Raw genomic sequence first — 13,038 nt, forward strand, 5'->3', positions numbered from 1 at the left:
CTGGAACCCAACAGATACCACGCTTACGCTGGAACAGACAAGAAAAATAGTCACTGGTTTGGTTCTGCCGAGGAGTGCCAAGTCTCAGGTGAAGCATCATATGACTGAGATTTCTATTCAAAACAGATTTATGCTCTTTTCGGTGACACGACAACTAATTTATTTTTTAAGATTTTATTTATTTTTAGAGACAGGGGAAGGGAGGGAGAGAGAGAGAGAGACATCAATGTGTGAGAAATACATCAATCAGTTCCCTCTCACACACCTGTAAATGAGGACCTGGACCAGAACCCAGGCATGTGCTCTGACTGGGAATCAAACTGGTGACATTTCAGTTCACAGGCCGGCACTCAATCCACTGAGCCACACCAGCCAGGGCAACAAATAATTTAAATGTGGTTAGTTTTTTCCCATTTTGATCTGTTATATACTTGACTTCAGAAGAGTACTAAATCCAAACCACACCTTTGTTTTCATAACAAATAAGTGATCTCACTTATTGCTGTGAGAAATGAAGCAATGTATGCAGTAACAAAATATTAAACTCAGTCAGTGATTAAAAAGCTTTATGGTAGAGTTTTTCTGTAACTATTAGGAGGCACTTAATATAGTAACTTGAACATAATGAGTGCTCAGAGTTTGATCATTTAAGTTATAAAAATAGCACCAATAATACTACTTTCAACTTCATTTGAAAAGTGTCCCATTTCACAGTGTTAAAATACTTGAAATATATTACATTAAAGAATAATATTTGAAATATGTTATATTAAATAGCAATTTGAAGGCAATACAGAAATATCTCAGTGGTAGGGAGGGGGCTAAAATAAGAATGTAAGAAAAATTCTGTAGTTACCACTAAAATATTAACTTTAGTTATATCTGGGTTCATTTTTTTATCTTTATTTTTTTATATTTTCTAAAATATATATTATTTTATAGTCATAAAAATGATTAAGTAGAACCCATTCTACAGAGCTCAACTAAAAATAATATTAAAATCTACAAAAGCACAACTTAGTTATTTTATGAGTTTAATATAAGGATTATTTTATTTTCTCAAGGTGGTACAGGAAGAAAAATAATACTGAAGGATCCCAAATCTTTTGAAAACACCATAATATATAATTGTGTATAAACTACATAAATATGTTAACTACAAAATAGCATTAAAATATTTTAGCATAAAGAAGTCACCTATAAATGTATGTTTGCTTCTTTGTTGTGTTTAATCAAAAGCTATCTTGTTCACATTACACTGAAAGCTATTAAACCATACAATCAGGAAAGAATACCAGAAAACAGTTTGAATTCTATAAAGCCTTTGTGTCTGAGAAAAGCCCACCATAATTTACATGTGTAACTTATCAAAAAACTTGGGAGACTGGAAGTAAGTAACAGGCTTTATTTTACAGTCAGAGAAACTAAGTCACAGAGCCATTAAAAATATGCTCAAGAACTCACAAAGTGAATGAAAATAAAGAATGGAATTTAGTGCTCCTGACTGCTACTCCACTGATTAGCTGGACCATTCACCTCTGCCTTCATGGACAAGTCGGTACAACTAACTAACTTAAAAACTAAAACCAGTTGAACAGGATAGGTTTGCAGGCAATATACCAACGGTTTAGTATAATAATACCCAACAGCTAGATCGCTTTGTGTTTTTGGTATACATTGTAACTATTCATTAACCCACACAACATCAATAGGTGGCAGGGCCATACTGTTAATGCAGTTCATGTAGAACAGATAAATCAAAACATGCTGTAGGATTACAATGAATTTGAAGTCAAATGAGAAATCTATGGCAGAAAAAGCTCAATGCCTTCCTCCAATCAAGCCTCAATAAAAATAAAACAGGATAAATATGTTGGAATACCAAGCATCCCCCCTCATTCCCCATTATGTCCATTAACCCTTCCCAAACTACCATTATATCCCTATAAATGATAGCTAGGACTGAAGAGAATCTAAAAGCTACTCGATTTACCCGATTTCCTTCCGAGATGCCAACATCTAAACTTTCCCTAGAATATTTTTAAAGGAATTTCACCTTTGAGGACCATTTCCAAAATTAAAGTGGTCATAGAGAATATGATGTTCTCCTTATACTTAGCAATGCTACTCCTAACCTCTTATTTTTGCTCACATACATCAAGTAAAAACACCAGATTTTTAAAAATAAATAATAAAAACCTAATACGATCCCTGATAATGTGCCAGTTTCTGGGAAGCATGCAAGACTGAAACAAAAGTTTTCAAAATCAGCCTAAAACTTGCTAAATAAAGGTTATTTAACATTCTCTAACCAGGTTGAAAACATTCCTACTCCTTATCATTTTCCCTGTGACTAATCAGAATACATTCCTTTTTCCAATTGAATAAATTTCCCTTTCCCTCAGAACTTAGCTTTCCCCCTGGCAAGGATATCATATAAAACAGCTGTTATATTATCAGTATAAAAGCAATCCTATCTGATCTAATTGTAAAATGTAAGGACCGATAAAACCAAACTTTTGAGAGCTCTATACCTTTAAAAAAAGATCTAATCAAAGATCTTCTATTAGGAAAGGCTGTGAACAAAGCCATAAATTCAATTTTGCAGAATTTAAACATAAACTACTTTAATAAGTTATTTCAATTAATTTTAAGTCATGCTTTCAATTCTTAAAACAGAAAAATATGGATAAAAACGACAACTCTGTTTTCAGTCTCATCTAAGATCTTAAACCTCCCCAAAGGTACCAAATCTTACATATGTCATCCCTACCATAAGATTAAGATTTGTCAGGCCTCAGGAAAGTTTCCTTTCTTGGGTATTGTCTTCAGCAATCTCCTTTCTTCAGAACCACAGCTCACTGAGACTAAGCAAATATCTCTGATGCAAATCAGAATTGCTAAGTCAATGGCAGAAATTATAGTTAAGTGGCCCTGGGTAATATCACCTAACCTGATCTCATGCAAGTACAGGCTTACCAACCTTATCACAACATTTATTTCATTTCATTTATTTATTTTTATAATTAGAAGTTAAAATTAGGTATATTCATTGGAAAATTCAGAAAAACACAAAGAAGGCAATTAAAATGACCCATGATCCCATTATTTAGCTTTAGCCACTTAACATTTTGGTATATTTCTTCCCTCCTGTGTACAATGCTACTAAATATAATGTAAGTATTTGAATGTTGAATGCCTGCATAATACTCATGTTATGTAAGTATTATATCCATAATATAGTAAGTCGATAACTTACTATAATTTCTTTATTACAAAATGTAGAGTAGAAGAATTCCTATTTCAAAAATCTTTACTGAAAGAAACCCAGCATGTAAACCACATGCGAACTGAGCTGATTAAAGTGTGGGTGGAGATGTGGGGGCAAGACTTGTGGGTGAAGGGCCCAGAAGTTACCCACTGGGCTTCCACTGTCCTAGACTGCCTTCCCAAACACATTTGCGGAACCCTAGGTCCCAAAATAATACAGTTTAAAACCCACAACTCCAGTCTCATTCTCTCATTTTACAGATGAAATTACTTGCCCAAGGTCACAGAACTGGTGAAAAGACTGAGAAATAACCTAGGGTCCCATGTCTTACAGACAAGTGCTCAGCTTTTCCAACTTAGCTGCTCTTTCTACAAAAGTCATCCAATGTTTGTCTATCGCTGATCTTCCTTTAACTAAAAAAATAGAAGAGATGAAGTTATGTAACAAAAAATAAATAATAAATAAATAATGTAATTTGCCAGATTTCAAGGAACTCTATTTGCCATAAGCAGCAAAGGGAAAAAGAAAATTTCATTTCTAAACTAAGGGAAAGGCCATGAGATTGATTATCTTCCATAAGAATACACTGTAACTGTAGTGTAGCTACAAACAAATTCCTTTTTTTTTACTCATTCAATCATCAAATATTTATTGAGAATCTATTTTAGGCTGAACACTGGGGATATAATTGTGAACAAAACAAACAGAAGTCCCTGCCCTTGCGGACTTTATAAACCTGATAGCTGTAAGCAAGCTACTTTACATTTGTAAATCTGAGTATTTGCCACCCATAAAGTAAGCATAATAATATTTAACTACTGCATTGTTGAAGAATTAAATAACATGATGTATATTTTTTTAAATCCTGGTAACTAGGCATGTACTATTTCTCAATTCATATTAATTACCTTTCCTGACAAAGTGTTAAGTATTAGACCAGAAAAGAGAAATGAGAGAGTACCATGCCTCCTTGCTACTGGCACACTGATTTGAGGTACTGCAGCTAAAATAATGTTAAGATAATTCCAAAGAGCTTCATACACTAGGAAAGAAGTAAAGAGTATTTCAATCTGAAGGGAGATTTACATGAGACCTCTCAATCAAGCTCTGTAATTCTCCTTTGTTATGTCCATCAGCATTTCTTTATTTTAAATCCTCACTCGAAGATATATTTTACTGATTTTTTGAGAGAGAGAGAAGGAGGGAGAAAAGGATGGAAGGGGAGACAGACAGACAGACAGACAGATATCGATGTGAGAGAGAAACATCGATCGTTGCCTTCTATATGTATCCCAACTGGGGATCAAACCTGCAATGTGGGTATGTGTCCTGACCCAGAACCAAGCCTGCAAACCTTTTGGTATATGGGAGATACTCCAACCAACTGGGCCACCTGGCCAGGGCACCATTTGCTTTCAGTGAATACTGGGCTCCTTCCATAACATTCAGCCCCATATAATGTCTAGGAAGGAAAATATGAAGCCTATGCAATCTTCTTTTCCAAATACCATTTTTCCCATCCTGTAAATATGGGTAGCTAAACCAGTCAAAGATTTACATTCAAATTTATTTACTGAAATACACTTAAAATACAACAGTTTGAAATACAAAATATCAATGTGAAACCCCACCAAAAACCTGTAAAGATTTTGTTAATATTCACCAATAAAAGTACCAACAGGAGCTAAGCCTTTATTTGCTCATATAATATCCAAAAGTTAACAAAATATGGATGTCAAAGTCTTAGAGATTCTAAGAGCACCTTGTAAACTGTAAAACACTGCACACTTTTTCATTATTAGAAGCATCCTGTTCATTATTAACTTTAATAAGATTTCTACAGGGGAAATTCTGTCATTCAAAAGGTCAAACATTTGTTCCTCAACCAAATTAAACCCTTTATACTGGTATGCAGCCCAAATCGACCTACCTTGAAAATACAGCTCATGCTGCATTCATAAACAGAAAAAGAAATTTGCTACTTACTCAAAGTACTTGAGTTTTTTTAATTGAGACAGGTAACTTCTGTTATGATAGTTTTTTCTGTATTGTTACTTAAGAGAATAGGGGGAGAAGGGGGAAGCTGGGCAATTAAGAAGATCCCAGAGCAAAAACAAAATCTTTTTTTCTCATTTTTTCTTATCTTTTTTTTTCAAAAAGAGAGAATACCCTGTCCTGCATATTGTATAAATGATGACATTTTCTTATCAAGTGGGCTTAATAATCTAAATTAAATAGACTAAAAACAAATTTAAAGGAAAAAAGTCAAAGTCACAGAGAAAGGTTTTGTTCTGAGTGCAAAGTGTTCAACCCTGGGCACCCCGTCACCAGGACATCTTCAAGGACCTTTTGTTCCTCCAGAGAGACTTCTTGGAAGAATTGGGCTTTGAGGAGGCACTGAAGAGGACAAAGTGGTAAATTGTTAAATAGAGAGGATAATTTTATTCCTTAAAGAATGTGAAAGAATGGATGAGGCTAAGTATAAGAGACAGGAGTGAGAGAAACATAAGGGAGTTTAAAGTGAAAAAATGAGCAGGGGGGATAAAAGAAAGATTTTTTTTAAGAAAGATATTTTTAATGAAGAAAAAGTAATGGGGAAAGATTTATCCTGACAATAACAATGATCTGTGAAACAGTAGCATTACCAAGGAATTATTTCAACACAAATTTATCACATGTCTTAGATACATCTAAAAAGACAATTATTTTGAGTAAACCTTTATTGTAGTCCAAATACATAGTATCCAGACATCTTTATCTCTTTCATCACAATTTTTTAAAATCTCCCTTCAAAGTTACCAGTACAATTAGGGTAGTTTTTTCTAGTGAAAAGTAGATAAAACAAAATGTATTCTTCAAAAAAGATTAAGTGACCACAGAAAAGGTGTCTCAACATTAGTAATAAAGGGTTTTATAGCCTATCTAAAGAAAACAAACAAAAACCAAGATCAAGGCAAAAAAACATAAATTAAATTAATTTATAACTACAATATCATCTAACATCGTCTTTCAGCCAAACACAATCTTATATTTCTATTCTCTTCTGATCTATGAAGTGCCCTAGAGCGGTAATCTCTTTGCCCCTAATTTACCCATCAGTAAAAAACAGCACCATGATACTTTTCTTCCATTCTTTTTATAAGAGTGCCGGGACATCTGGAAGTTAATATATACTTGTTCAGAAATGCTGAGATGAAAGTAATGCACACTTTAATTTTATGGGTCTTTTAAAAAATCAAGATAAAAAGACCTAGATAGATTATATCAATGTGTAAATTGTCAACTAGCCAGAAGGCTTCCTGGGGATATACATAATTCAGAAAAATAGAAACTTAATGTTCTAGACTTTAACTATTTTGTCCCAGAAACTAATCAGACTAAGGAATTTCTACAGAAAGCTAGGAATTTAGACCAGGAATAAGATATAGTGAATTGGAGAAGTCCCTGGGCCTGATCCTAAAAAGACTACATAGTCAACGTTTTCTCTATCACAGACCATGTAGAACCAAATCAAAGGAAGAATTAGAGCTACAACTTAAAATCACAGCTGTAAAACATTGTAAACAGAAAATGTGAGAAGGTGAATGAATAGTACACAGTGGAGTAAAGGCAGAAATTGCCAAAGGAGAGCGGAAATTTTTTCAGATTAGTATCCAAGAACCAATAATTTTAGCAAAATGGTTCCCATCTCTTCTCTACTATGTAACTACTTCTTTAAATGCCAATAATACAGATTCTGGAACCAGAATGACTAGGTTTGAATCCACGCTCTGCCACAGCTGAGCTGCTCTGAATTTCAGTTTCCTTATCTATCCAATGAGAATAATAATAACTTTATTATAGCTAGTTGTGAAGATTAAACATTCATATATGTGAAGCAGTTAGAACACTGCCTTTAATACAGTAAATACTATGTGTATTTGCAATTACTATTACAGTGGTCCACAGTCCCTCAAACCTGATGCTAAATACCAGGAGCTCCAAAAACCAATTTTTTTCTAGCAAAAAAAAAATTAGCAGCAAAACCTGAGCTGAACAAATACAAGGCTATTTATAGTCTTTATTTATACTACTCAGTGTGAACATATATGCATTTTGATGTAAATATTTTCATGTGTTTGTATATGTTGCCCCAAACTTCACTTTGGTGTACTTATTAACTTCCTAAAACCTGAAAAGTTCTAAATTGTGAAACACATCCAGCCCCACATAGACAAGATTATGGACCTACATTACCTTTGAAGCCTGAATAATTTCTATTTCTTTAAAATGAATGGCATCTTCTTAACTAACTACAAGCAAATAAGACCCTGAACCTAGCAGTAGCTAATTTTAGGATGAAGAAAATATTTCCCAGTACAGTGAGGTGGGTCCTGCATTCCCAGAACGTTCCTTTCAAATAAAACCCAGTCATAATATTTTATATACAGGTCACAGAAGTCAGATTTTCGAACTCTAAATTTAGTGCTTGCTTAAACAAAGCCTATTCTCTTAGTTTCAATTACAAGTAGATGATTAAGGCTTTTTGGGGGACATTAATGTGTCCTGAATCATGCATACCAAATCATCACAGAACTATAGAGCTGGAACAGACCCTTGAGAACTAATCTAAACTATTTCTCCCTTCCTCCCAAACTGTTTAACATCCCTAAATTTATTCTGCCCTATGAGGCAAGAAGAACCTGCTCTAACTTGTCCTCAGACTCTGTCTATAGGAACACCCTGTAGGTGAATATGAATAAACTGGGTGGGGTCCACTGACAGACCTGGGATCTAAAAGGATGGCCTGAACCTAGCATAATAGATCTTAAATGTTTGACAAATGTCTCAGCTTATACTTTAAAAAATAACAAGAATTTCCAAATCCAGAATGAAGGAAGACTCATCTAGCACGTTAAAACAAAAACAAAACAAAACAAAACAAAACAACTATCTTAATGGACTCGATGAGTCAACAACATAGTGTGGCTGCCAAAAAAGCTACTGATTAAAAACAACTACATCAACAGTAGAACAGCATCCAGAAAGAACGAGGTAACTGCCCTCTCTGCTACAGCTAGTTGGAGCTCATCTGGACTATTATGTTCAACTCTGTGTTGAACTTTGGGAGAGACACTTTGGGAGAGACACAGAAAGACTGAAAAAGTCCAGAAGAGGGATGACCAAGGTAGTGAGGGAATCTGAAACCATGTCACATAAAGAACAGTTGAGGGAGCCGAAGGTATTTAGTCCAGACTCAGAGGGAACATGATCACTGTCCCCAAATCCCTGAAGAACTGTCATGGCACAGAGAGAGCAGACTTATTCTGCATGGCCCCAAAGGGCAGAACGAGAACCAGTCTGTGTAACTACAGAGAGAAATATTTCAGCTAAGTCCATGGAAGTATTTCCTAAAATGTAGAGCCACAGAAGAAGGTAGTGTTAATGTTCCATCTGGCCCTAAAGGTCCTTATTTTTTTCTCCTGAAGTCCCCCATTCAATCTTGCCTGCCACAATCAGACAGAGGCACGGGATCTTTTTTTTTCCTTCTTGCATCTCCACTAGAACCTTAATAGCAGAGAATAAGGGCTCCAGGTCTGTCAAATAGATGCATTAAAGGCCTGTAACTTCAAAAATCAAACACTTGTCATCAGCTTAGTCTCTTACTGCTGATATAACTATTATTCTATAGTGTCACAGCCTCTCCCTTCACCCTCCTTAAAATGTCCTACCCAGCCAACCAATCAGCCAAATGTTTTGCCAGGTCTGCGGGAGGAAAGTGACTGCTCGCTGGGCAATTAGTTTCAGTTTGCGATCAGTTGTCCCTGCAAATAAAAGAGGGCCATAACTGAGGGGCAGGCAAGAGCTCTCCGCTAGACCTTCACAAGAGAAATTCTTACTAATTCAAAGGGCAGATAGAAGACCCATCCCATCACATAACACATTATCAAACACACTCAGTCGTTAGAGGAACATTAAAATGAAACACCCTGTACAACCATCTTCCCGGATGCCAAGACTCCAACTTCACAAGCCAAACTAGGTCTCTCAAATTCAGGTAGAAGTTCTCCTTGGGTCAGAGGGATGTGTTTACTGTTTGAAGTAAACTAGAACCCATGTTCAGATAAAAAGGTCACACCTGATTATATCACTGTAAAGCTACAACTGCCTACTAATATGCTGAGAACTAGACAGAGGCAGTCCACGGTGAATTCACAGAAAAGTACAAACTATGGAAAATTTAAAACACAGAGCTTCTGAAGGTGGGCATCCTCCTAAAAGTTTTGAAACCCAGACCCCTGCAGACATAGGTATATTTTAATCCATGAAAAGCCTTGAAAAGTTTGGATTGCAAATATAATCAATCCAGCTTCACTTTATCTAAAATTCATTTGGAGTGGATGAACTCCAGCCAAAGTATTAGAGAATATAATATATATGATGGACTTGACAAGAACACATTCTTCTCTGTGCTTTTTAAAGTGAAGCGCAGAAGCAACCCAAGTGTCCATAATAAGAGATTGGTTAAATTATGATACAGTCCTACAACAAAAAATGCAACTGTAAAAAAAAATAATAAGGTAGACCTTAGGTACTAACATGGGGGGAGCCCATGATACATAGTTAAGTGTACATAGCAAGCTGCAAAAATATATAGAGAGAATTATTTCATGCTGAGTTTTTAAAAACTATTTTTAAAAATCCATGTGTATGTTCATATCCGCCCAGAAGAATGTCTGAAAAGAGATCAAACTGTTAACAGTGGTAACCTCTAGGGACTGACTGGAGCCTGGAGGCAGTAAAGGAGTGACTTTCACTTGTTCCTTTGAGGACTTCTGGTTGTTTGTAATTTTTTTTGCAAGTAATGGTTACTTTGTGATTTAAAAATAACAACACAAAAGTAATAAAAGTAAAACACATCCATTACACAGACTTATTTATCATATACTAACCATTCAGTAAGTGATCTTGCTACTTAAATGCTACTGTGTGCTTCCAATTCCAGAACACCTAATTCATCCTTTTTCTATATGCTTTACTAAAACAAATAAAAACCACCACAAGCCCCTACTAGGTTCCTCAAATGCTTACTATCCCCCCCTCCAAAAGAGCCTAGTCATATGTAATCTTCACAGCAATCCTATGAAGTGAGTACTATTATTATTTTCATTTCACAGATGAAGAAAGGTTAAGAGACCTGCCCAAGATTATAGGGTTAATAAGGAGCAGAGCTAGGATTCAAAAGTAAGAGTAGGCTCCAGAGTTCATACCCTCAACCACCATGCTTCCTGTCTCTCGGTAATAGGTCAGTCTCTACGTACAAGGCCAAAAAAGGTTACGGTCAAAATCCAGCTAGAAGAGATGCAAACTTGGCTTTTCATGAGTAAATAATCTGCATTCCTACGAATGTCAACGCCAAGCTTGAACCCAAGATTCAAGACTGTTAAGGCTCATAGTCATGTGGTGAAATTCTCTACAAACTCAGTTACAGTCCAAAGTCCATACCTGACTCCGCCGTAGATCACCGAGCCTAAGAATTAGGTCAGAGATCCATTAATGTAAGGCACATCTAGGCAAACGGTTTGGACAAGGTAGGTTTTATTTGCTCAGTTCCAGACCATTTCAGATGGAAAAGGGGAGAGCAGAGGAGCTGTCTCTGACTCTGCTTGAAGACTTCAACTAGCAGGAAGAAGAACCTTGTTTTCTACGTGGACTCAAACAGAAATTGGCATTTATCAGCATCAGCAAAAGCTAATACACTAGCTTAAGAGAGAAAAAGGGCGGGGGGAGGGGGAGGGCATCCCTGCTTAAATTGTGTATTTGTCCAAACATACTGACCTTGTAGTTAAGGGACCAGAAAAAAAAAAATGGTGCAAGGAAGGGATTTAACCTAATTTATAAATGTGCTCAACCTAGATACACACCTGTCCCAAATGACCGACTGAATCCATTTATGGCGGGGAAACACGCATTACAATGTTTCTTTTTTTTTCCCCCTTTTGGCCCCAAGTGCTCTGTCCTACTTTGTAAACAAAATGCTTTCAATATCCCTTCCACCTGTCCCATGCACTTCTGATATTTATGTAAACGAGGAGAAATGGACAGGAAACCGGAGCTTCGGGAGGAATCCCTCGCGCTCGGCTTTCGGCCCGCGGGTTGCAGGGGGCACCGTGCCGCCTCTGGAACTTCCCCCAATAACCCGGGCGGAGCGGCGGCGGCGGGAGCCGCGAAGTTTGCGCCCGCAGCGGGCGTCTGACAAAGGCCCGAAAGCCCCGAGGGGAAGGAGGCGCGATGCCTCCCGCAGCGGCTCCCTCCTCGCGAGGAAGCCCAGCCCAGGGGGCGCAAAAGACTTTCCAGGCGCGGGGGGTGGGCAGCAGGCTCGCCGGAGCCCGGACCTCCCGCTGGGGGGGGGGGGTCGGAACCTGGGGAGCCTCTGGGGCGAGAAACGACTCGTTCCAGCCGGGAGCCCAGTCCCAGAGGCCAGGCGCTGGGGCAGGGATGGGCGGCCGCTGGGAGGGTCCTGCCCGCCGAGGAGGCGCTGCCACTCACCTGGGGGAGGCGTCGTGGGGGCCTCGGTGGCAGGTGGGGTGGGCGGGACGCTGCTGCTGCTGCTGCTCCGGGGGAGAACGGGAGTCGTCGGGGTCGGCGGCGTGGTGGGCGCCGGAACGGTGGTCGCCACCGGGGTGGTCGGCGCCGGGCCAGGGGTCGTCGGGAGGGTGGTGGGCGCAGGTCTAGTCGTCGCCCGAGGGGCGGTGGGAGTGCGTTCCACCGCCGGAGGGGTGGTCGACGACCGGCCGAGCGGCGCCCGTAAGGTGGTGAGAGCGGGTCCGGCCGTCGACCGAGGAGGGGTAGTCTCCGGGGACTGGGCTGAAGAGGATGCGGTCAGGGGTCGGTGGACGGTAGTGCGCGGAGGTCCGGTCTTCGGGGCGTGGGTCGTGGGAGCCGTCGCCTTAGAGAAAGGGTGAGTGGGCTCGCCTTCCAGCCGCGGGCTCGGCGACGCGTCCACCTGCCCCGCGGCCCCGCTGCCACCGGTGACATTCCCCGCCGCGGTGGCTGAGGCGGCGGCGGCGGCGGCGGCGCAGCACAACAGGGCGAGGCCGCCCAGGCTCGGCAGGCTCCTCATGGCGCGCTCGGCTCCGCCATTCATTCATTCAGTCAGTCGGCTGGTCAGTCATCTTCTCCTCCCTGCACTCGGACCGGGGAAGCCGCCGCAGCCGTCACCGCCACCGGGCGCACCATCGCCACCTCCCTCTGACAGGCGGCCGGCCCCGCGGGCGGGCCCCAGCACGGAGGGAACGACTTGGCCGGGCGCGGACAGCCCGCCCTCTCCGATTGGCAGCCTCTCTTGAGCAATGAGAAGCCGCGCTGGCCCACGTGACCCAGTCGCTCTCCGGCCTCTTTGTAGCCTCTCCGACCAATCAGAGGGCGTCAAGGGGAGAGGGCGGTGCTAAGGCGGGAGGAGGGTGGTGCGAGCCTTGCTCCAGTAGGTCCGACTCGCGGCAGCCCGGGCTTTGTCTACCCAAGAAGCGGGGCGCGGGCCTCGGGCACCGGACGCCGCGGAGCAGACAAAGGACGCGCCCCGCGCGGCAGACACTGGGCCAAGTCGTCTGCTCCATTGAGCGGCGAGCGCGACCCGGGGCGGGGAATAGAATCGCGGGAGCTTGCCCGCCCTCTTGAACAATGGGGCGCCGGCGCCGCGCTCGGGGGCGAACTGGGCTGGAACCCCCGCGAAGGGCGAGGGCGACAGCAGCAAAGATGTAGAGTTCAGCATTGCCTCTGCTGCCCAA

At 40.5% G+C, this 13,038-nt stretch overlaps 1 protein-coding gene across 1 annotated transcript in view; it reads right to left on the minus strand.

Annotated features, from left to right (window-relative positions):
* MEGF9 (multiple EGF like domains 9) overlaps window positions 1–12,565 on the minus strand; it is an 89,906-nt gene extending 77,341 nt beyond the window's left edge. Inside the window, exon 1 of the mRNA XM_045840257.1 lies at window positions 11,801–12,565. Coding sequence (XP_045696213.1) covers window positions 11,801–12,398 — 598 coding nt within the window. The 5' untranslated portion in view covers window positions 12,399–12,565. The remainder of the gene's footprint in view (window positions 1–11,800) is intronic.
* Between the last annotated feature and the right edge of the window lie 473 nt (window positions 12,566–13,038).

The sequence above is a fragment of the Phyllostomus hastatus genome, unplaced genomic scaffold (assembly GCF_019186645.2).
Source record: "Phyllostomus hastatus isolate PE091 unplaced genomic scaffold, TTU_PhHast_1.1 phas_contig_34, whole genome shotgun sequence".
Taxonomy (NCBI): Eukaryota; Metazoa; Chordata; class Mammalia; order Chiroptera; family Phyllostomidae; genus Phyllostomus; species Phyllostomus hastatus.